The sequence below is a fragment of the Mercenaria mercenaria genome, chromosome 16 (assembly GCF_021730395.1).
Source record: "Mercenaria mercenaria strain notata chromosome 16, MADL_Memer_1, whole genome shotgun sequence".
Taxonomy (NCBI): domain Eukaryota; kingdom Metazoa; phylum Mollusca; class Bivalvia; order Venerida; family Veneridae; genus Mercenaria; species Mercenaria mercenaria.
Genome location: NC_069376.1, coordinates 21,433,372 through 21,458,578, shown reverse-complemented (window position 1 = coordinate 21,458,578; position 25,207 = coordinate 21,433,372). Strand labels below are relative to the sequence as shown.

Sequence of the window (25,207 nt, the reverse complement as noted above, 5' to 3'; positions counted from 1 at the left end):
ATAGAACTATGCAGAGAAAATCAAGAAAATATTGATCAGTTATATGAAGATTTTCTTAGAAAACTTACGCAGGAAATGAATAAAAACATTCCTTTCTTTGACTGTACAAAGAGAACTCGTAAAAGGTACAAGGCCTTTAAACCGTACTGGGACGAATACAATGAAAGTCTATGGAACGACGCTAGAGTTAAAGAAAGGCGGTATTTGAAGTTTCATGGTGAAAGACGTTTGAAAAATCGCCTTCACTTTGAATATAAAGAAGGTCAAAATAAATTCGATAGACAGTTAAGATCAGCAGAAAGGCAATATAAAAAGTCATTGGCAGTAGACTTTGATACTTCTTGTACTGAAAATCCAAAGAAATTCTGGGAACATGTAAAACAATTAGGTCCTAAACGTAAAAATTCTGTCCCTATGGAAGTGTACGATGAAAACGGTAACATAAATTGTGATGAACAGTTTGTATTTACAAAATGGGCAGATGATTTTGAAACTTTGTATAATGCTGCCGAAAATTATGGAGATTTTGATGAAGGATTTTATGAACATATTTTGCAAGAAAAGGCATTTTTAGAGGACAATATGTTGGATCCACTTTTTGAGGAAAATACATTTCTTAACACATCCATATCGAGAGCGGAAGTTAAAAACGTTGTTGACAAGGCCAAAAATGGGAAAAGTTTTGGTTTTGATAAAATACCGAGTGAAGTTCTAAAATTTCCTATAATTATTGATGTTTTGCACTCGCTGTTCAATTTATGTTTCGATAGTGGACTGACTCCTAGTATATGGAGAAACGCTTTGATTTACCCCTTGCCTAAGGACAGTTCAAAAGATAAACGAGTGCCATTAAATTACCGAGGTATAAGTCTTCTGTCTGTTGCAAGTAAAATGTACTCAGCCATTTTGAATAAACGATTTTTAACATTTTTAGAACATAACAAAAAGTAAGCTGAAGAACAAAATGGTTTTAGGCAAAAACGGTCATTCGAGGATCACGTGTTCACTGCTTGCTCAATCATACGGAATAGACTTTTACAAAAGCAAGATACCTTCGGGACATTCATTGATCTGCAAAAGGCCTTTGATTTTATTAATAGGGATGTTTATTGTATAAAATGTTACATAATAATGTAAATGGAAAATTTTATAATTCAGTTAAGTCTATATTAACTGATACATCAGCAGCTGTTAAATTAAACCGGATGTTGTCTGACTGGTTCCCTACAATGTCTGGTGTACGTCAAGGTGATAGCAGTTCACCGACAATATTTTCTTTCTTTTTGAATGATCTTATCGAAGGTCTTAAGTCTCTTAATAAGGGTATATTCATAAATGACACTCACGTTTGTTGTCTGTTGTATGCCGATGATATTTTATTGTTGTCAACCAATGAAAAAAATTTGCAATGTATGTTAGACTTTATATATGACTGGTGTCGTAAATGGCGACTTAAAGTTAATTATGCAAAGTCGAATGTGATGCATTTTAGAAACAAGGGCAAAGACCGAAGTAATTACAGTTTTAAGATCGGTAATCAAAGTTTAACCTATACAGATGTATACAGATATCTTGGGGCACATTTGCACGAACATATGGACTTTTCATGTGCAGCTGATACTCTAGCAAAAGTCGGGAGCAGAGCCTTGGGTGGTGTTATCTCGAATATACAGAATCATAAAGATGTTGGTTACAAAACATACAGTAAACTATATTATTCTTGTGTGGTACCTGTATTGGACTATTGTTCCTCTGTTTGGGGTTTTAACAATTTCAATCAAATTGACATGATCCAAAATAGAGCGGTTAGATATTTCTTGGGTGTTCACAAACTTACTCCGATTCTAGCTATGACGGGTGATATGGGTTGGATTATCACAAGACGCAGACGTTGGGTTAATATGGTTAGGTTTTGGAACAGATTGATAAAAATAGAGAATACTAGGATAACAAAACAAATTTTTGAACATGATTATCAGTTTGTAGGTAAAACATGGTGTTCAGAGATCAAGCATATATTACAAGAAGCACATCTGTTAGAACATTTTTTGAACAAGACATGTGTTGATCTCAAAGAATTGGAAGATTGTTTGTTAGAAAAGTATAAGCTTGACTGGTCTGAAAAAATACAAACAGTATCGAAACTGAGAAGTTACGTACAATTCAAAAACGAGTTTACCACAGAAAAATATCTTCTCAGTAACCTTTCTAAGGTAGAAAGATCTCATTTAGCTCAGTTTCGCTGTGGAATTTTGCCTCTTAAAGTTGAAACTGGCAGATAGGTCTTAACCCAAATGAAAGAATCTGTCATTTCTGTAACAACGGCTCGATCGAAGATGAAACACACTTTTTATTAACTTGTCCAACATATGCAGACATAAGGGTAAATCTTGTTGCTAAAGCAATAGAATGTAATTCACATTTTCTTTCATTATCTTGTACAGAAAGACTAAAATACCTAGTTAATAATAATTTTATTCAAGTTGCAAAATGTATTGTACTTGGCATGTTTAGACGAAAATCTCTTTTGTATAATTGATAAATTTCATATCATAGTGTTTGAATAACTAGCTATAGCCTGCACATTGTAAATAGGACTTGATTGTACATAAATATTCTCATATTGTATCATAAAATCTATTTATTGAAGTGACTTATAGGCCCAACGTGGCCGGGTGTTGTTATTGTTATTAGTCAAATGTTTGTCATGTATATACACAATGTCACTATAATAAAATTTACTTACTTACTTACTTACTTACTTTTATTTTAAGCAAATATGAAATAGAATCTCCTACTATATTAACTTGATATGTGATATTTGACTTACGTTGTTCAGAGCGCCAAAACAGGTTTCATATCGTGAGGAGCTTTTTAGTTTAAATGTGATGTGGCTTGTTGTGTGTTTTGTGAGTATTGCTGCTTTTTGTGTTTTGTCTTTGACGTCTGCTTGTGTTTTGTATTTGAGGGCATCTTATGCGAATATATCCCCTCTGCCCACAGTGTATGCACTTCTGTTTGATCTGTGTCTATACTGTATTTGCGCTGTTTTAGGAAACTTATATACGCGGCAGTATTTTGCCGTGTGACCTTTTTTATTGCATAGCTGATATTTACGGGTGGAAAGTACGTGGTCTCCATTGCTTCTTCATGCTTTTGGGGGCACTTGTCAAGGTCGCGTATCAATTTGCCTATAGTCTTTATCAGGTCGGAGCGAGAAGCTCCTCCTTAAATTTTGTCCTTGATCTGCCTCCTGAACGGCTGCCTGTAATGTTTAAGGGTTATCGCGCAATACCTTAAATGTTAGATAGTCAAGTGCAAGACCATCAGTGAAAAACCTATAAGCTTCGTTTCTTCGACATGTAAATTCCTCCATTGCCAGGGCCAATAGGGATCGGCATAGACAGTGACATTTTCATTTTTCCTTGTTGGACATCGCTGAAAAAGGCGTAATGCATGTTGTGGGTCAGTGATTTCGTTGAATCAAATTATAAGTTCGAGTCTTAATTAATGGTCCCACTTATGTCTAAGTTTGTAACAAGATAACTGTGTATGAAATCCGAAACAGCACATTTGTTGCTTTGGTACGCAACAATATTTCTTCTAATCTGGTCTTTCATCCATTGTCTAAATTTAGTATGGTCACCCTCAGACGGCTAAATGTGATACTATCAACCCCGTTCCCCATCATTTAATGAGTTTGCATCTCATTTTCTAGCCTATGTAAGCCCTGTTTTGCTTGAGCGTTTTTGGTTGCCTTGTGCTATTCTGGAAATTCAGGAAATAAAAATCTGACTTATTTGAATGATCCTCTGTAGATAATCCTTACAGCTGTCGAAGCTCTATGTCACTAATTTTATTGTTTTATTGAGTAATCTTGTGTCAGTTTAGAATTATTGTTATGAATACGTTATTGTGGTCACGGCACCAAAACGGACACCGTGTTACCCTATCGTTAATTAATTAATGTGATCAATGTAGTTCTTTAAGCTATGTCTTGGTGGTAACAAAAGAACATTGGTGATTTATGAAGAGATTGAACATCATAAGTAAGTCAAATTGAATACTAAACTGTTCCTTATTATATGATGTAGTAAAACAAGTCCGAGTCACTTATCTGACGCGAATTGGTGTCTGCTTGGAGTAACGTATTAACATTAACCTTACAAGTGTCTTACCAAACAATGCGCGACATTAGGGGGGTGGGGGGGGGGGGGGGCGGGTATGAGACGGACGTATGTGACCTTTAAACGGTCCAGACATGAGGACGTCGATATTGTTAGCTTTACCTTTACTCGACAGTCTGGAAACGTGTTATATATAACTTTAATAGCATACTATCTTGACCGGATCAACAGACTTCACGAGATGGTGAGTTTATATATGTTTGACTTGATCAACAGACCACAGTAATACCGGTTAAGGTATTTCCTTTATAAATTAAATTATACAAATATACATAAAGGGCATGGAGTTGACAACTGTAAAATGATTAAGGCTTAAACCTTATATCGTTACAATAATTAGGATAACTATATCCGTCTGTACACAGGTACTCCTCTGTAGGGAAAAACGCCCGGCATTTTCGTCGGCAAGGAACCAGGTAGTAAAGAGCCCTTTTACCCAAGAACGTACGTGGGCCCGAACCGCGCCATGTTGCAAATGGCAAAATATGTCCTCATAACCATAAAATCTAACTTGCTGAAGTGATAAAAATTTTATAACAAATACCTTTCTTTACACAAAGAGGGGCTGGGTAGTCCCAAGATTCCGTAAAACGGTTACAAGTGCGCGTCTCGTGCCCTACAAGTTTGAAACCAGCGTTACATGTATATAATAGTTTTGAGCCCTCCATTAATCTCGTCTTTCCATTCTCTGGAACTGTCTTTCCACAATCTGTAAACGCAAAAATCTACTATAAATTTACCTAAAAGTTGAAAAGATATAGTACATATATTTCGATTTTCAGGTCTGCGATGTTGTTGTAAACGGATTATCTTTATGCAGTTGCGTTTTCAATTGTTATAATATTTACTCAGTGTGATATACCTGCAAGGTATGGTGTACTACTAATTAATTTGCTGCAGTTACCGCTGAGTAAAGCAATTTGGACTGACCTCAGCCGGAGATACCACATCTTTCGACATACATATGCACATATATGTTGATATATAAACATATATGTTGATGTTGAAACCCATAATGACATACAGAGACTTATATACTTATATACGAACTTGAATATTTATATCTAGAGTTATGGCACATATGATTAAAAAGACTTATTTTCTTTTCTAATCTTTATAAGACGTTTACAGATTATGCTTACCAAAAAGATTTTGTGAAGCACATTTCTCTAGCACATTTTTGCAAGTCATAAATGATGTTTAGATAGAATAAGTCAGTCATGATTCTTGCTAACAAAACGAATGAAGTGTCAACCAAATCTTATTTGGGGCTGTATTACACCGGTCTATATATTTGTGACCATAAACGAATATTATGCCACAGCATAAGCCAAACATTCAGTAAGAAGCACAATAATGACTCAATTATCTAAACCCTATATCATGCTTTATCATCCTTTAGGGTCACCCGAGTGGTTAAGGTCGCTGACGTTGAATCACTTGCCCCTCACCGATGTGGGTTCGAACCTATCTCGGGGCGTTGAATTCTTCACGTGAGCAAGTCATCCAGCTGGCTTACGGAAGATCCGTGAATCTACCAAGGTGCCCGCCCGTGATGAAATTATGCAAGGAGGGGCACCTGGGGTCTTCCTCTACCATCAAAGCTGAAAAGTCGCCATATGACCTATAACTGTGTCGGTGCGACTTTAACCTGCCCCCCCACCCCCACACAAAAAAACCAGCTTTTATCATACCTAACATAAATTACGTATACCCCACCCCCGCAAATTCCCAGTTAAGTTTAACTGCTATGATATATTATATTCCCGAGTAATTAAATATCTCATGCGCAAAATTGTTATTCAATGTTTCTGCGCATGTGACATATTATTTTTCATATGTCTAATTGAATGATATGATCCTTTCGCAACAGTCAAATTTGACGAGGCGCACATATATATGTAGAGTTAAATTATTTTTCTTGGTGTTTATGCATGTGTGAACCCTGTCGATATTTTTTTTAGTGATTTGTTTTCCGCGCCAAAAATTTCTAAAAGAACTTTTTATCAAATTTTAAATCGAAACTATCATCATCGGAAAGAAAATAATCAAAAAATCAGTGCTCACACTATTATGTGTGCTTCAGGGAAATCTACCCTTACCTTTTATCTTTAGTTTAAAATAAGAAAGTTATCGCCGTACTTCGAATGTCACTGCTGTCGGTTCCTAGACTGACAACGCTGAAATAAGCACATAAATCTAGGATTTATTCTACCATTATACGTTTATCAGGTCGATATCTGTCCGATGTTTAAACATTTATACAGTATAGAAGAACAGTACAAATGGCGGACAACATTTCAAGTATTTGTACAGTAGGCAGTGTAAACTGGGTCGGGTGTTCGAAGGAAGTGACGACCGCTCAAACATTTTATGAGAACAGCCACAATTATTCCACTCTATCATAGAATACCTCCATACGGAATGGTACGATGACGACTTTTGAAGTCTGAGTGTATCGACCTTGACTTTGTGTATTTAAGATGTTATAGCTCGACTACTAGATTTTTATTCAAAAATTTTTTGTAATCACCATTTCGTCGGCAACTACTAAGTCAGATGCTTTCAAACTCCAAATATGTCATTGGCATCCTAAAATGACCTCCCAGGACAAGTTATATAACTCTAGCTTTTAATTTGCTTTAAATAGACCCTTTTTAGCTTAGAATTTCAAGTTTAAGTGTTGCATGTAAGCAGGTTTCTCAACAACTACATTGTAAAATGTTTTCAAACTAGTTACATAACTCTATTTTTTATGAAAATTATGCCCCCTTTTTGTCTTAGAATTTAAGGTAATAAATTTGCATGTAAGCAGGTTTCTCAGAAACTATAAGCTTTCAAATTTCACACGTCTTTGGCATCATGAGATGATCTCCGAAGACAAGTTAAATAACTCTGTTTTTTATTTTTTCAAACTTATGCCCTTTTTAACTTAAAATTACATGTTAAAGTTTTACAGGTAAGCATGTTTCTCAAAGTGCTTTTAAACTTCACACATGTCTTTGTTACCATAAGGGGCAAGTGATAAAACTCTAGCCTTGATTATGCTTAGTTTTATCAAGGAAATTCTGTGACAGTTTTAGATGTAAGCACGTTTCTCAAGATTTACTTCATCAAATGTTTTCAGAGCCTCCTCAATGGGTGACCTCACGTGTCATATTTCATATCTATAGCTTACATTTTAACAAAACTGTGTCCTTTTTTCAACTTGGAAAGTATAAAGTCCGGCTTTTGTTATCGCCCTTCGTCTTTCGTCCGTCGTACGTCCGTCTGTCCGTCGTCCGTCCGACTGTCCGTCGTCCGTCCGTCCGTCCACAATTTCTTGTGAACACGATAGAGACCACATTTTGCAATTGCACACAAATTGTATTGGCATAATATCTCGGTTCCTTTCTAAAACTGGCCATATCCCATCAAAGTTTCCAGAGTTATGGCACGGCCCTTTAAGTTTGGTTGCTAATTTGGCTTGTGAACACGATAGAGACCACATTTAGCAATCGAGTTAAAGTAAATTTGCACACAACTTGTATTGGCATAATATCTCGAAAACACTGGCCAGATCCCATCATGGGTTCTAGAGTTACGGCCCCTTAAAGGGTCAAAATTTGCTATTTTGGCTTTTGCTGCCATATACAGACTTTATTTATGGTTTGATTTGATACAAGCTTGCAAAATATCTTTAACAACAATAGATCTTGGATTCCATGATAAATCCGTCAAATCCAATCATAGGTTCCCGAGTTACGGCCCCTGATTGACCCCTGAAAGAACCAAAATTTGTTATTTTTCACCCTGTTCTCACGGTATTTTACATTTGATTCTAACCACACTTTCACACAGCTTAAGTCACAAGGCCGAGTTTAACAAGCGAGCGATATAGGTTCATCATAACCCTCTTGTTTTATGAAAAGAGCCGTTCGGAATAGCTTTTCTTGTATATAACGATTTTTCTGACGACAGAAGTAAATTCTAAATAAAAATTTAATAACTTTCTAATTTCTGAATAGGTTTTTACAAGGACGCGGACTCAAGAGTGGTTGAAAAAGCTTTAAATCTTCGTTACAACGTACTAGATGCCTACATCATATTCAGAAGTCATTTCGCCTTAAGAACCTAAATATCTTGTAAGTGACACACTTTTTTTTATTGAAATAAACTGAAAAAAAAATGTAAATCGGCAGCACTGAGCTGTAATGACATTGACGTTTTGCAGCAGTGTTGATCCATGACGACATTGGCATTTTGCAGCGCATTGCGCCATAGTGATACTGATGTTTTGTAGAAGAATTGAACCACAGTGATATTGACATTTTGAAGCCGCACTGTGCCACAGTTATACTGACGTTTTGTTGAAGGATTAAATCATAGTGACATTGATGTTTTGCAGCGGATTGTGCCATAGTGATACTGATGTTTTTAAGGAGGATTGAACCACAGTAACATTAACATTTTGCAGTCAATTCTTCAATAGATATACAAATGTTTTGCAGGAGGACTGAACCATAGTGACATTGACATTTTGCAGCCACGTAGTGCCATAGATATAAAAATGTTTTGTAGGAGGACTGAACCATAGTGACATTGACATTTTGCAGCCACGTAGTGCCATAGATATAAAAATGTTTTGCAGGAGGACTGAACCATAGTGACATTGACATTTTGCAGCCACGTAGTGCCATAGATATAAAAATGTTTTGTAGGAGGACTGAACCATAGTGACATTGACGTTTTGCAGCCACGTAGTGCCATAGATATAAAAATGTTTTGTAGGAGGACTGAACCATAGTGACATTGACATTTTGCAGCCACGTAGTGCCATAGATATAAAAATGTTTTGCAGGACCGATTTATGATACGGAACCCGAACGTCAGCTGTCAGGATTTGCGTCATTTGATAGAATGGTAACAGACCCGTCAGTCGACGTCAGGGATTCAAAGGTAGGTTTAATCGACTGCTAGTGGTTAGAGACCACCAATTGTTTTCCCATAGACTTACATTGTAACATTTTGGCGTGTGCGGCCTTCCATACATCGAAACATGTATATCTAATTACAAGTTTTTCAAAAACTATCTTAGTTCTACCAAAATATCGGACGAAAAACATATGAATAGAGATACTTTATTTAAGTAATTTTCGAGTGAATGAGATGACCCCCTGTTTACACCATTGACATGGCGGGAGAAATTCGTATGATGAAACTTTTTTTCAATACACATAAAATATAGCAAATTTTGTCAAAATGTATAATAAAATACTGTAAATGCAGTGAAAGAAAATATCAATTTTGAAAAATTAATCACTTCCTGGGTTTGTACTACTGACCAGTCAGAACGCACAGACGTTACCTTATTCTCAGGTATACACTTACCTCATTCCCAGTAAGTTCCCTGTACATTTTTGAATTGGTGGTCTCTGACCTATAGATAAATGTTTCGTATCACATTTTCCAATTTTACAGCGATACTGTGAAACATGATCCAATACCAAATGTCTTACAAAGTTTCATCAAGAAATGTTCAGTTTTAAGAAAGATATGGACAGTTTACTGAGGTCACCCCCTGTCATTTTATATGCCAATACACAGTCCCTGTCGTCATCAGATTGCAATTTTTCGTGAAAATTTCAGTTATCTGCATTTGATTTGACTTGGAAGCTAAAATACGATTCATTCCATCAAAAATAGAGATAAGGTCTTATAATTTTGATCATTCTCTAACATTACAGAGATAAAAATGATCCTTTTTGACCCCAACAATAAAAATGGGCACACCTGTTAAAAAAGAGGCCAAAATTTAAAAAAAAATTAAATTTCACTCTTAATTTTGCATGGAAACGTCTTTCAACATCATTTTACAACTGATTTGTGGCCATTTGCATTACCTGTGATGGCTTCCGACGAAAGTCATGTTTTAGCTCTATTATAGGTTATAGACCACCAATTGTTTTCCCATAGACTTACATTGTAACATTATGGCGTGTACGGCCTTCCATACATCGAAACATGTATATCTAATTACAAGTTTTTCAAAAACTATCTTAGTTCTACCAAAATATCGGACGAAAAACATATGAATAGTCATACTTTATTTAAGTAATTTTCGTGTGAATGAAATGACCCCCTGTTTACATCATTGACATGGCGGGAGAAATTCGTATGATAAAACTTTTTTTCAATACACATAAAGTGTAGCAAATTTTGTCAAAATGTATAATAAAATACTGTAAATGCAGTGAAAAAATATCAATTTTGAAAAATTAATCACTTCCTGGGTTTGTTTACATGACTGACCAGTCAGAACGCACAGACGTTACCTTATTCTCAGGTATACTCTTACCTCATTCCCAGTTGAATTGATGGTCTCTGACCTAGTATCAAATTCACAATTACCAATCGCATTGAGGATAAAACGGTGCATATCTAAAACACACTAAAATAAAGTAAAACACGTCTCTATTAAAATGTTAAAATATATTGGCTAAAGGCTGGCAATGGCGGAGGAGGAAGGGGAGGCCGCGGGTCCTGACCTCAGGCGTCTGTAATCAGATAATGCTCCGATAGCACGCTTAAGGAACATTTTGCAGTGCCATAATGTGACCGCTACATGTACCGATGAGATCGCTGCATGTCCCATACCGTGAGGGACATCGCAATATAAATTTGATAGCTATTTGTACTGACGTGACTGCTTCGTGTACCAGTGGTACGCGCGAAAGATATTGTACAATATAATTGTGATAACTATATATACCGAGGTAACCGTTACATGTACCAAGAGTACACGTGACGGAGTTAGTGAAATATCTCTATATATACCGAGGTAACCGTTACATGTACCAAGAGTACACGTGACGGAGTTAGTGAAATATCTCTATATATACCGAGGTAACCGTTACATGTACCAAGAGTCCACGTGACGGAGTTAGTGAAATATCATTATATATACCGAGGTAACCGTTACATGTACCAAGAGTACACGTGACGGAGTTAGTGAAATATCTCTATATATACCGAGGTAACCGTTACATGTACCAAGAGTACACGTGACGGAGTTAGTGAAATATCTCTATATATACCGGTGAACACTACATTTAAGAATAGCACACGTAAGAGAAATTTTGCAATATAATAGTGATCACAAAATGCTTGTTTGTTTTGTTGGGTTTAACGCCGCACCGACACAATCATAAGTCATATGGCGACTTTCCAGCTTTGATGGTAGAGGAGGACACCTGGATAGTATACCACAGACCTTCCGTAAGCCAGCTGGACGGCTTCCTTACAATGAAAAATTCCAACGCTCCTAGTGAGTCCCGAACCTATATCGGTTAGGGGCAAGTGATTTTAAGTCAGCGACTTTAACCACCCGACCACTGAGCCCCCGATCGCAAAATGTACCTAGTTGATCGCTGCATGTACCGACAGCGAGCGAGGTACATTTTGTCGCTATATCGGCTAAAGTAAAAACAGCCAGATCTGATGGCATAGTAGGAAATAGTATATAAAGTTATTGAAGTAGTATAAGGTATATTAGGTTCAAATTTCATGTTAAATTAACATAAAATTAACAAGTTTATGTGTATTAACAGTACTGTAACAGTGCATTATGTTTAAAATAGTACACACTGTATACACTTATAGATAAACACAGTATAAATGTGTATATTCGAATAGGGTTTTATAAATTCGAAGTAGATATCTAAAGAAAAATATTTTTATGAAAGCTGGCCATTGAATTTCTTTAAATTAACAAAATTGTCATGATTTTACATCTATTTCTCGTACATTTATAATCATTAATAACATCATAATACATACATATGAGATCATTCATTCATCATCATCATCATCATTATCATCATCATCATCATCATTATTAGATCGTTTACTTTTACTATTAATATATTATTATATGCATGTACATTTTCTCAAGAAATCATCGTTACACATGATGGCTTTTGAACGTGAAACTGATCATACTTACAACAAAGTGCAGATGTCTTGTTACAGGAAACAGCGGTTGCACATTCACATTTATGTTGGCATTTTATTTCAAATGTTCCATTTCTGCAAGCTGAAGAAAATGATCAGTGGCTTTAAAACAACGTTACATTGATTCGTAATACAAAGGTTAACACTGGATGACTTGCTTTGCGGATGGGGTTAATTCAATAGTTATATACTATATATATATAACTACAGTATACTATATATATATAACTACAGTCAAACTCGGTATCTCAAACTCGCTTACCTCGAAATTCCGCTTAAAATTTTCAAGTCCCGTGCGGTGATTATTAAAGTAAGATGATGTCATACTTGTTTGCACGTGCCATAATGATAATTGTTTGATATAAACATTAGATTTCTTAATCAGCGATCATTTGTTGTTGAGACGTTATGACAACTGCTTTTAATTTAAACTAAATAAAATTAATTAGTTTAAACAGTTGGGATCTTTAATAAGGATTAATTAGAGGCAATCGCGATGAGACTGTAAAAAATAACTTCTTTGGGGAAGCATCATTCGTTCAAAATGTCAGAGCGAAATGCCGTCAATCCTCCGGGAAAGAAACGTGGTACGAAAAGGAAACTTGCCTTAAAAAACATTTGAGGTTAGTGTCATTTTTATTCTTCGAAAAACTGAAATCTAAACACAAACTGTACAGAATCCTGTACGCGTAAATTGTCGAGACATAGGAAACAGTTTTTATTTTTTATTAAATCTTTTTGTAACTTAACCAACTTTTTTCATCATTCGTCCATATACATCCCTCCTCATAACTCGAATTTCGGTTATCTAATGCAAATTGTAGATTCATAAGACTAGTCATGATGAATAAAAATATTGTTCGTAATATATAAAAAATATTGTTTTTGAGAGACATTAGAATTTTGAGTGCCTTAATAAGCGGGTTACTTATAAAAGAAAAAGACTTCGGTAAACATTGCTTGACATTATAACAAAGTCCAGTTGCCGCCCTCCAAGATATTAGATGATTACCTATTTGGGTATAACATTAGACAAGACTGCGTAGTCATGAGGGTCGGCAATTGAGCTTATAATTTTGCTGCAACACTTAAGCAGAAAAAATGTTATATACATCTAAATGTCTGCATTATAATGAAAAACAAAGTTACAGTTTTGCTGCATCACTTAAAATAAGTGTATTGTACGAAAGACCTGTGGTGACATTTCAACTTCATTATTTCACGATTTCTGCTCTCTGATTTCACGATTTCAACTTCATCAATTCACGATTTCACGATTTCCACTTCACGAATTCACGATTTCACGAAAAAACTTCACGATTTCATGATTTCACGATTTCTTGATTTCACGATTTCCACTTCATGAATTCACAATTCCACGATTCCTGCTTCCTGAATTCACGATTTCCACTTTTTGAATTCACGATTTCACGATTTCCACTTCATGAATTCACGATTTCACGAATTCACGATTTCACGAAAAATACTTCACGATTTCTTGATTTCACGATTTCCACTTCATGAATTCACGATTTCACGATTTCTGCTTCCTGAACTCACGATTTCCACTTCACGAATTCATGATTTCACGATTTCAACTTCATGAATTCACGATTTCCACTTCACGAATTCATGATTTCACGATTTCAACTTCATGAATTCACGAATTCCACTTCACGAATTCACGATTTCCACTTCACGAATTCACGATTTCAACTTCATGAATTCACGATTTCACGATTTCCACTTCACGAATTCACGATTTCCACTTCACGAATTCACGATTTCACGATTTCCACTTCACGAATTCACGATTTCCACTTCACAAATTCACGATTTCACAATTTCCACTTCATGAATTCACGATTTCACGATTTCCATTTCACGAATCCACGATTTTACACTTCACGAATTCACGATTTCCACTTCATGAATTCACGATTTCTGCTTCCTGAATTCACGATTTCCACTTCACGAATTCACGATTTCACGATTTCAACTTCATGAATTCACGATTTCACGATTTCCACTTCACGAATTCACGATTCCACTTCACGAATTCACGATTTCACGATTTCAACTTCATGAATTCGTGAAGTGGAAATCGTGAAATAGTGAATTCATGAAGTGGAAATTGTGAAATCGTGAATTCGTGAAGTGGAAATCGTGAATTCATGAAGTGGAAATCGTGAAATCGTGAATTCATGAAGTGGAAATCGTGAATTCAGGAAGCAGAAATCGTGAAATCGTGAATTCATGAAGTGAAAATCGTGAAATCAAGAAATCATAAAATCGTGAAATCAAGAAATCGTGAAGTTTTTTCGTGAAATCGTGAATTCGTGAAATCGTGAAATCGTGAATTCATGAAGTGGAAATCGTGAAATCGTGAATTCATGAAGTGAAAATCGTGAATTCAGGAAGCAGAAATCGTGAATTTGTGAATTCATGAAGTGGAAATCGTGAAATCAGGAAGTGGAAATCGTGAAATCAGGAAGCAGAAATCTTGAAATAATGAAGTTGAAATGTCACCACGGGTCTTTCGTAGTATTGTGATGTCTGTGCTGAGAAACGAACTGTATTTTCATTCATTTCATTTCACATTAATTTATGTTAAGTGTTATCTACGACTACGCACCTGTTTCAGTATAAGTAGATGCAGAAAAAAAACACATGCTAATGTTGGTCAAGGGAGCCGCAATACACAGAGCCATGAAATATTAGTAAGTGTGTCTGAGTTGACCTAATAGTAAACAATTGTCAAATTAAAAGTGTGGATTACTATTCATGTTATAAGGTAAGAAGTATCATATTGCAGAATTTATGTTAATTATTTGGCTATGAAAATAATGTATTCAAAAAGCGGGTTATAGAATATTTGTTAATAAAAAGAAAAAGAAAATTCTATTGTCAAAGCGTATTAAAGCCCTGCTCCGCAGCTATTCAAACTCTGTTGTGTGTATGCAACCCATGACTACAATAGGTAACAGTTAACGGCCACGCGTCACACTTTAACACGCAAAACCACAGGTATTTTATATAGAATTTTATATAAAATAGACTCTATTTTGACAGGCGTCACTGTTCATAGGCAGGATTTTCATGTTTTTTTCAGTGACAATTTAAGGTTAAAAGGTAGGACTGGAGCAGGTCTTTAAAAAATCATTGTGTAGGGTACTTATATTGATAACATCATTTTGTAGACTAATTGATATTGGGTAGGCTACTGGCACCGGTTGCGTCGGTGTTAATGCTAGCTTATATTGGTTGCATAAGTTGTTTGGCAAACCCATACTGGTTGCATATATGGATGCGCTGATCTATGTCGGTTGCATCATTGGGTAGGTTTACTGATATTGGTTGTATTATTGGGTAGGTCAATTTTATATAGCATAGGCCAATTGATATAAGTTGTATTATTGGGTAGGTCAATTTTATATGTGGTAGGCTTACTGATACTGGTTGTATCATTCGGTAAACCAATTTGATAAAGAGTAGGCTAACTGATATTGGTTGTATTATTGGGTAGGCTAACTAATAGAGGATAGGCTTACTGATATTGGTTGTATCATTGGGTAGGCCAATTTGATAATAGGGTAGGCTTACTTATATTGGTTGTAGTGTTGGGTAAGCCAATTTGATAAAGGGTAGGCTTAGTAATATTGGGTGAATATTTGGGTAGGTCAACTGATATAGGGTAGGCTTACTGATATTGGTTGTATCATTTGGTAGGCCAATTTGATATATGGTAGGCTTACTGATATCGGTTGTATCATTTGGTAGGCCAATTTGATATAGGGTAGGCTTACTAATATTATTTTTATCATTTGGTAGGCCAATTTGATATAGGGTAGGCTTACTGATATTGGTTTTATCATTTGGGTAGGCCAATTTGATATAGGGTAGGCTTACTAATATTGGTTTTATCATTTGGTAGGCCAATTTGATATAGGGTAGGCTTACTGATATTGGTTGTATCATTTGGTAGGCCAATTTGATATAGGGTAGGCTTACTAATATTGGTTTTATCATTTGGTAGGCCAATTTGATATAGGGTAGGCTTACTGATATTGGTTGTATCATTTGGTAGGCCAATTTGATATAGGGTAGGCTTACTAATATTGGTTTTATCATTTGGTAGGCCAATTTGATATAGGGTAGGCTTACTGATATTGGTTGTATTATTGGCTTGGACACTTTGATATAGGGTAGGCTTGCTGATATATGTTGTATCGTTTGGTAGGGCAATTTGATATAGTGTAGGCTTACTAATATTGGTTTTATCATTTGGTAGGCCAATTTGATATAGGGTAGGCTTACTGATATTGGTTGTATCATTTGGTAGGCCAATTTGATATAGGGTAGGCTTACTAATATTGGTTTTATCATTTGGTAGGCCAATTTGATATAGGGTAGGCTTACTGATATTGGTTGTATCATTTGGTAGGCCAATTTGATATAGGGTAGGCTTACTAATATTGGTTTTATCATTTGGTAGGCCAATTTGATATAAGGTAGGCTTACTGATATTGGTTTTATCATTTGGGTAGGCCAATTTGATATAGGGTAGGCTTACTCATATTGGTTGTATTATTGGCTAGGACAATTTGATATAGGGTAGGCTTACTGATATATGTTGTATTGTTTGGTAGGGCAATTTGATATAGGGTAGCCTTACTGATACTGGCTGTATCATTAAGTAGGCTAACTTGATATAGGGTAGGTTTACTGATATTGGTTGTATCATTTGGTAGGCCAATTTGATATAGGGTAGGCTTACTAATATTGGTTTTATCATTTGGTAGGCCAGTTTGATATAAGGTAGGCTTACTGATATTGCTTGTATCATTTGGTAGGCCAATTTGATATAGGGTAGGCTTACTGATATTGGTTTTATCAATTGGTAGGCCAATTTGATATAGGGTAGGCTTACTGATATTGGTTTTATCATTTGGGTAGGCCAATTTGATATAGGGTAGGCTTCCTGATATTGGTTGTATTATTGGCTAGGACAATTTGATATAGGGTAGGCTTACTGATAAATGTTTTATCGTTTGGTAGGGCAATGTGATATAGGGTAGGCTTACTGATACTGGCTGTATCATTAAGTAGGCCAACTTGATATAGGGTAGGTTTACTGAAATTGGTTGTATTATTGGGTAGGCCAATTTTATATAGGTAGGCCTCCTGATATTGGTTGTATCATTGGGTAGGCCAATTTGATATAGGGTAGGCTTCCTGATATTGGTTGTATCATTAGGAAGGTTAATTTGATATAGGGTATGCTTCCTGATATCGGTTGAATCATTGGGAAGGCCAATTTGACATAAGGTAGGCTTCCTGATATTGGTTTTATCATTAGGAAGGCCAATTTGATATAGGGTATGCTTCCTGATATCGGTTGAATCATTGGGAAGGCCAATTTGACATAAGGTAGGCTTCCTGATATTGGTTGTATCATTAGGAAGGCCAATTGGATATAGGGTAGGCTTACTGATATTGGTTGTATTATTGGGTAGGCCAATTTTATATAGGTAGGCCTCCTGATATTGGTTGTATCATTGGGTAGGCCAATTTGATATAGGGTAGGCTTCCTGATATTGGTTGTATCATTAGGAAGGCCAATTTGATATAGGGAAGGCTTCCTGATATTGGTTGTATCATTGGGAAGGCCAGTTTGACATAAGGTAGGCTTCCTGATATTTGTTTTATCATTAGGAAGGCCAATTTGATATAGGGTATGCTTCCTGATATCGGTTGTATCATTGGGAAGGTCAATTTGACATAAGGTAGGCTTCCTGATATTGGTTGTATCATTAGGAAGGCCAATTTGATATAGGGTAGGCTTACTGATGTTGGTTGTATCATTGGGAAGGCTAATTTGACATAAGGTAGGCTTACTAATGTTGGTTCCATCATTGGGTAGGCCAACTGATATAGGTTGGGCATACTGATATTGGTTGTATCATTTGGTAGGCCAATTTGATAAGGTTGGGCTTACTGATATTGGTTGTATTACTGGGTAGACTTATTTGATATATGGTAAGTTTAATGATATTGGTTGTATTATTGGTTAGGCCAATTTTATATAGGTTGTCTTACTGATATTGGTTGTATTTATGGGGTTGGCCAATTTTATATAGGTAGGCCTCCTGATATTGGTTTTATTATTGGGTAGGCTAACTTTATATAGGGTAGGCTTACTGATATTGGTTGTATTATTGAATAGGCATATTTGATATATGGTAGGCTTAGTGATATTGGGTGTATATTTGGGTAGGCCAACTGAAATAGGGTAGGCTTACTGATATTGGTTGTATTTATTGGGTAGGCCAATTTTATATAGGTAGGATTACAGGAGCTGGTTGTATCTTTTGGTAGGCCAACTTCATATAGGGTAGGCTTACTGATATTGGTTGTATTATGGGGTAGGCCAATTTGATAAAGGGTAGGCTTAGTGATATTGGTTGTATATTTGGGTAAGCCAACTGATATAGGGTAGGCTTATTGATATTGGTTGTATTATTAGGCAGGCCATTTTATATAGGGAAGGCTTACTAATATTCGTTGTAACATTTGGTAGGCCAACTAATATAGTGATATTGGTTGTTTTATTAGGTAGGCCAATTTGTAGCCTGGGAAGCCGTTGATAATAATTGTGCTTTGCCAGAAGATATCATACCTTATACCTATGCATTAAAGATCACTTAATTTGCGCTAATTAGTGTTAATTGGCATTAATCCAGTTTCTGATATTATCAACGCCTGGGTAATCTGAAGGAGTTTCCATGTTACTACTGATTATCGATTTTCTATAATTAGCCTAATTAACATGTGATCAGATCTGCGCTTGTTTGAAACGGAAACGAGGCAATGATGACGAAAATTCGGCAATTTCCGTAGATCACTAGGTCTGCATTGATATAACTTCTTGATCTATGACGCAAATTTAAGTTTATACTGATATATTTAAAAGTTGTTACAACTTGCTGGAAAAGCTATGGGAGGTACAAACTGGTATTTGTCTATGGCCCGGAAATGTTCGGAAACCTTCGGAAGTACACGATTCCGATCTGTCTTTTCCGTGAGAATTCCGTTTCTATTTTTAGCCATGGTATATTGCTTTCAGAAGTTATCGTTCTTTATCAAACACCCGCATATTTCGGGTGTAATATAGGTGGCGCTGCGGTCGGAAAACAGGTTTCCCCAGGCTGTCAATTTGCAGGTATTAAAAAAGTTAGAAATTGTCAGACTAGATTCCCAGGCTAGTCAATTTGATATAGGGTAGGCTTACTAGCATTGGTTGTATCAATTGGTTGGCCAACTGATATAGGGTAGGCTTACTGATAGTGGTTGTATCATTGGGTAGGTCAATTTGATATAGGTAGGCTTACTGATATTTGTTGTATCATTGGGTAGGTCAATTTGATATAGGTAGGCTTACTGCTATTTGTTGCATCATTTGGTAGGCCAATTTGATATAAAGTAGACTTACTGATATTGGTTTTATCATTGGGTAGGCGAATTTAATATAGGGTAGCCTTACTGATATTGGTTGTATTATTGGGTAGGCCAATTTGATATAGACAGGCTTACTGATATTGGTTGTATTATTGGGTAGGCCAATTTGATATAGACAGGCTTACTGATATTGGTTGTATTATTGGCTAGGTCGATTTGATATAGGGTAGACTTTGTGATATTGGGTGTATATTTGGGTATACCAACTGATATAGGGCAGGCTTACTGATATCGTTTGTATCATTGGATAGACCAATTTGATATAGGGTAGGCTTACTGTTATATGTTGTATAATTGGGTAGGCCAACTTATATAGTATAGGGTAGGCTTACTGATATTGATTGTATTATTAGGTAGGCCAATTTGATCTAGGGTAGGCTCACTAATATTGGTTGTATCATTTGGTAGGCCAACTGATAATAGGGTAGGCTTACTGATATTGGTTGTATCATTTGGTAGACCAATTAGATATAGGGTAGGCTTACTGATATTGGTTGTATCATTGGGTAGGTCAATTTGATATAGGTAGGCTTACTGCTATTGTTATATCATTTGGTAGGCCAATTTGATATAAAGAAGACTTACTGATATTGGTTGTATCATTGAGTAGGCCAATTTGATATAGACAGGCTAACTGATATTGGTTGTATTATTGGATAGGCCAATTTGATATAGGGTAGGCTTAGTGATATTGGTTGTATCATTCGATAGGCAAATTTGATATAGGCAGGCTTACTGATATTGGTTGTATCATTGGGTAGGCCAACTGATAAAGGGCATGCTTACTGATATTGGTTGTATCACTGGGTAGGCCAATTTGATATAGGGTAGGCTTACTGATATTGGTTGTATATTTGTGTAGGCCAATTTGATATCGGCAGGCTTACTGATATTGGTTGTAACACTGGGTAGGCCAATTGATATAGGGCAGGTTTACTGATATTGGTTGTATTATTGGGTAGGCCAATTTGATATAGTGTAGGCTTCCTGATATTGGTTGTTTAATTGGGTAGGCCAATTTGATATCGTTTGTATCATTGGATAGACCAATTTGATATAGGGTAGGCTTACTGTTATATGTTGTATAATTGGGTAGGCCAACTAATATAGTATAGGGTAGGCTTACTGATATTGATTGTGTTATTAGGTAGGCCAATTTGATATAGGGTAGGCTCACTAATATTGGTTGTATCATTTGGTAGGCCAACTGATAATAGGGTAGGCTTACTGATATTGGTTGTATCATTTGGTAGGCCAATTAGATATAGGGTAGGCTTACTGATATTGGTTGTATCATTGGATAGATCAATTTGATATAGGTAGGCTTACTGCTATTGTTATATCATTTGGTAGGCCAATTTGATATAAAGAAGACTTACTGATATTAGTTGTAACATTGGGTAGGCCAATTTGATATAGACAGGCTTACTGATATTGATTGTATTATTGGATAGGCCAATTTGATATAGGGTAGGCTTAGTGATATTGGTTGTATCATTCGATAGGCAAATTTGATATAGGCAGACTTACTGATATTGGTTGTATCATTGGGTAGGCCAACTGATAAAGGGCATGCTTACTGATATTGGTTGTATCATTGGGTAGGCCAATTTGATATAGGGTAGGCTTACTGATATTGGTTGTATATTTGTGTGGGCCAATTTGATATCGGCAGGCTTACTGATATTGGTTGTAACACTGGGTAGGCCAATTGATATAGGGCAGGCTTACTGATATTGGTTGTATTATTGGGTAGGCCAATTTGATATAGTGTAGGCTTCCTGATATTGGTTGTATCATTGGGTAGGCCAATTTGATATAGGGTAGGCCATCTGATATAGGGTAGACTTACTGATATTACCTGTATTATTGGGTAGGCCAATTTGATATAGGGCAGACTTAGTGATATTTGGTGTATTATTGGGTAGGCCAAGTTGATATAGGATAGGCTTACTGATATTGGTTGTATTATTGGGTAGGCCAATTTGATATAGGTCAGGTCAACTGATTTTGGTTGTATTATTGGGTAGGCCAATTTGATATAGGTTAGGCTTACTGATATAATTATGTTGTATTATTGGGTAGGCCAACTATTATAGGGTAGGTGTACTTATATTGGTTGCATCATTGAGAACATTAACTGATATTAGTTGCATCAACGAGTTTGCCATCTGATATTGATTATGCTATATTTGTTGCGTCTTTGAGTAGGATGACTGATATTGGATAGACTAACTAGTATTGGTTGCATATAGGCTAACTGATATGGGATGTGCTAGCTGATATTGGTTGCATCACTGATTTGGCTATCTAATATTGAATACGTTAACTGATTTTGGCTGTATCACCGGGTAGGCTAACTGATAATGGGTAGTAAACAGGTAAACTGACATTTGTTTCGTCACTGGGTTGGCTAGCTGATGTTGTTTACATCAATATATGCTAACTGATATGATGTACGCAAATCGATTAATACTTGTTGCATCATTTGGTACACAGTCTGATATTGGGTTGGCTAACTGATACTGGGTAAGCCGATAGAAGTTTGTTGCATCATTGGGTAGGCTAACTGATATTTGGTAAGCTAACTAATATTTTTGTTGCACCATTGGGTATGCTAAGTCATATTTGGCAGGCTAACTAATACTGGTTGCATTACTTGGTAGGGTAATTGCTACTGCTTGCAACAGTAGGTAGGGTAACTAATATTGGTAGACGAACTGATATTGGTTTCATCACCAAGTAAGCTAACTGATAATATTGGTTACATCAACAGGTAGGCTAACTGATATTGGGTAGGCACACAGGTGGCAGTAACGTACCTAGGATACAGTATGGGTCCATGAGCCATATGCACTTTTTAAAAATTTACTACAATTATAATGTTTTCTTAGGAAAAAAAAAGACAAAAAGCTATTTTGAAAAAAAATTTGCTTCTGTGACAATGAGCCATGAGAAAGGTGATCAAGAACAGTTTGACATGTGCATTGCTTCCAGGTCCGTATTTTTTTTCAAAACAATATTTCCTTATCAATAGTTGGCCGCTTTTACGACAAAAGATTAATCTTTCAGACAAACCTTACTTCAAAACCCAGTTCCAAACCGTTTACGCATCACGAGCGAGCAACGGCATACGAAACGACAATGATTTCTCCACCCGAATAAATCGCACACATTTTTCGCATCGAAGTCTCCCCCCTACCAAAACAAAAAAATCAAGTAACAAATGGTATCAAAATCGTGAATAAATGGTGAACAAATCGGGATTTGCCGATTTATTAACACCATTTGTTTACGATTCATTTAATGAATCGGAAGCAAATCGGGTTTTGCAGAGAAAGTCCCTCCCCCATTCATTGCAGATAACTGATTTGTTTACCATTCATTAGGAACAGATATTTTGTGCAGTACCATTTATTACCGATTTATTAAAAAGTAAAGTTGTGACTTTATGGGCGGGAAACTTGAGTATATTGTCAGCCATCTTTAATGCAAAAAAATACGGACCTGGCCCCGTGTTCACAAAACATTTTTCAGTCTCAGCTGAGTTTGAGTTGGAAATTTTAATATCAGTTTTACTAAAACTTCATGGTTAAATTCCAAATGAGACTGATCATCAGTACTAAATAGTCACTTGAAAATAGTGATTAACTTCAAATCTAATTTTAAACATGCTGTTTAGATATAAATGACAAATAAAGTTTCGTTATCAAACTCAGCTGAGACTGAAAATGTTTTGTGAACACGGGGCCTGGAAGCAATGCACATGTCAAACTTTTCTTGATCACCTTTCTCATGGCTAATTGTCACAGGAGCAAAATTTTTTTTAAAATGGCTTTTTGTCATTTTTTTTCCTAAGAAAACATTATATTTGTAGTAAATTTAAGTGCATATGGCTCATGGACCCATACTGTATCCTAGGTACGTTACTGCCACCTGTGGGTAGGCATACTAGCAATATGTAGGCTGCATCATCAGACTAATGTTGAAAATGGCGTAATGCCCATTTTAAACGAGAAAACTTACGAACGAGACATTTGATTCCTTGGTACCCTGCACTACATTCTTCTGAACAGGAGCCAGACATAGGATTACACGTTGTTCCTGGATTACAACCACTGCAATTTTCTTCACACGTGTCTCCATAATTTCCATTGTCACAGTCTAGAAGTTATAATGATATTCAAAAGTTATGCAAATTATTTCCACATATCTATAGTCGTACACTTTCAGACTGTATATGTACAATCAAATTCCGAAGTTTAAACGTGTAGATGAACATTTACAAACCAACTCAATTTTTATTTCAGCAGATACTTCTATAAACTACTCGTAAGCATACATGTACAAGTATTTGAATAGCAACACCATGAAAATGTAACTAATCATAAACGAGTAAGAGAAAATGTAACACTGTTAAACTGATATGGGAAAATAATCAGTTCTCAAAATTAATTTTCTACTACTCTTATTGAGCGCAATTCTAAAATACATGTGTTGGTTTTTTTCTTGTGTGTTCTCGAATTTGCATAATTTACTGCGGTGTATACTATAAATGGATACAGGTTGAAGAGAAAACTAACGGTTATCTCCTTACTATAGACAATCATGGTATGAAGTTTGATAGTCTAAGTCTCATTTGCACTGTGACCTCTAACATAAGGCCTAGGTTTATCCACCATCTATCTCAAGCTATTGAATAAAATTGTATTTTGAACTCGGTCTTGATATATAATTTTTGTTCTTTAGTTTCTTATCCTTTCAATATTCCTCTTGAAATTCCATTACCTCTCACGAACAAACTGAATCAAGCCAAGTGTGTTATCATTTTGCTCAGTTGCGTTCTATGCTTCAAAAGGGTCTTCTCATAGGTTTCCTTTAATGTCACTGTGACTTATTGCTCAACAAACACTAAGAACCGTCATCACATTCGGCTTCATAAGAAATTAACCACAGAACAGGATCGGCAAATGCATGGATCGCGCTAGCGATTCAAGTTTAATTTGCTGACCCTATTCTGTCGTTCATTTCGCACGAACTCCGAAAAAAAATCATTTATTACATTTTCATTATATTCCATTTCCATCGGTAAACAAGGTAATATTATACAATTATCGACTTTTTCATAGGTTGATAAATCTTGATATCAACCTATGAAAAAGTCAATAATTGTTTTATTACATGAATAAATGTAAAGTCAGTCTTGTTATTACAATTTTAACTTTAATAAAGAAATAAGGAATAAATTTAGACCAAATCAGGTTGATATTGGTTTTCCAAGCACCTACTTCGATCTATTTTTATCTTCGTACTATTTATAACCCAAGATAAGTTGATATGATATGTACTCATTATTTTTCGAACCGTTTTCAGCCAATCAGAGAAACAATAGAATACAGGCATGTAATAATATAAATTGCATACAGTTTGTTGCATTTAACATTAAAATCAGCTTCCCGGCCATTCTATTCACCAGACGGAACAACTGCGACGTCATCTAAGGAACGTTC

General features: G+C 35.8%; 1 protein-coding gene across 4 annotated transcripts in view; it reads right to left on the bottom strand.

The window, feature by feature from the left end:
• Positions 1–25,207, bottom strand: part of LOC123540821 (adhesion G protein-coupled receptor E3-like) — a 162,050-nt gene that overhangs the window by 120,080 nt on the left and 16,763 nt on the right. For all 4 annotated transcript variants that reach the window (XR_008367774.1, XM_053526341.1, XM_053526340.1 and 1 more), the window contains exons 4-6: positions 23,724–23,861; positions 12,172–12,261; positions 4,732–4,896 (exon numbers count right to left, since the gene is read on the bottom strand). Coding sequence is in view for 3 of the 4 variants with exons in the window: in XM_053526341.1 (XP_053382316.1) it covers positions 4,732–4,896; positions 12,172–12,261; positions 23,724–23,861 (393 nt within the window). In the remaining variant the exon portion in view is untranslated. The remainder of the gene's footprint in view (positions 1–4,731; positions 4,897–12,171; positions 12,262–23,723; positions 23,862–25,207) is intronic.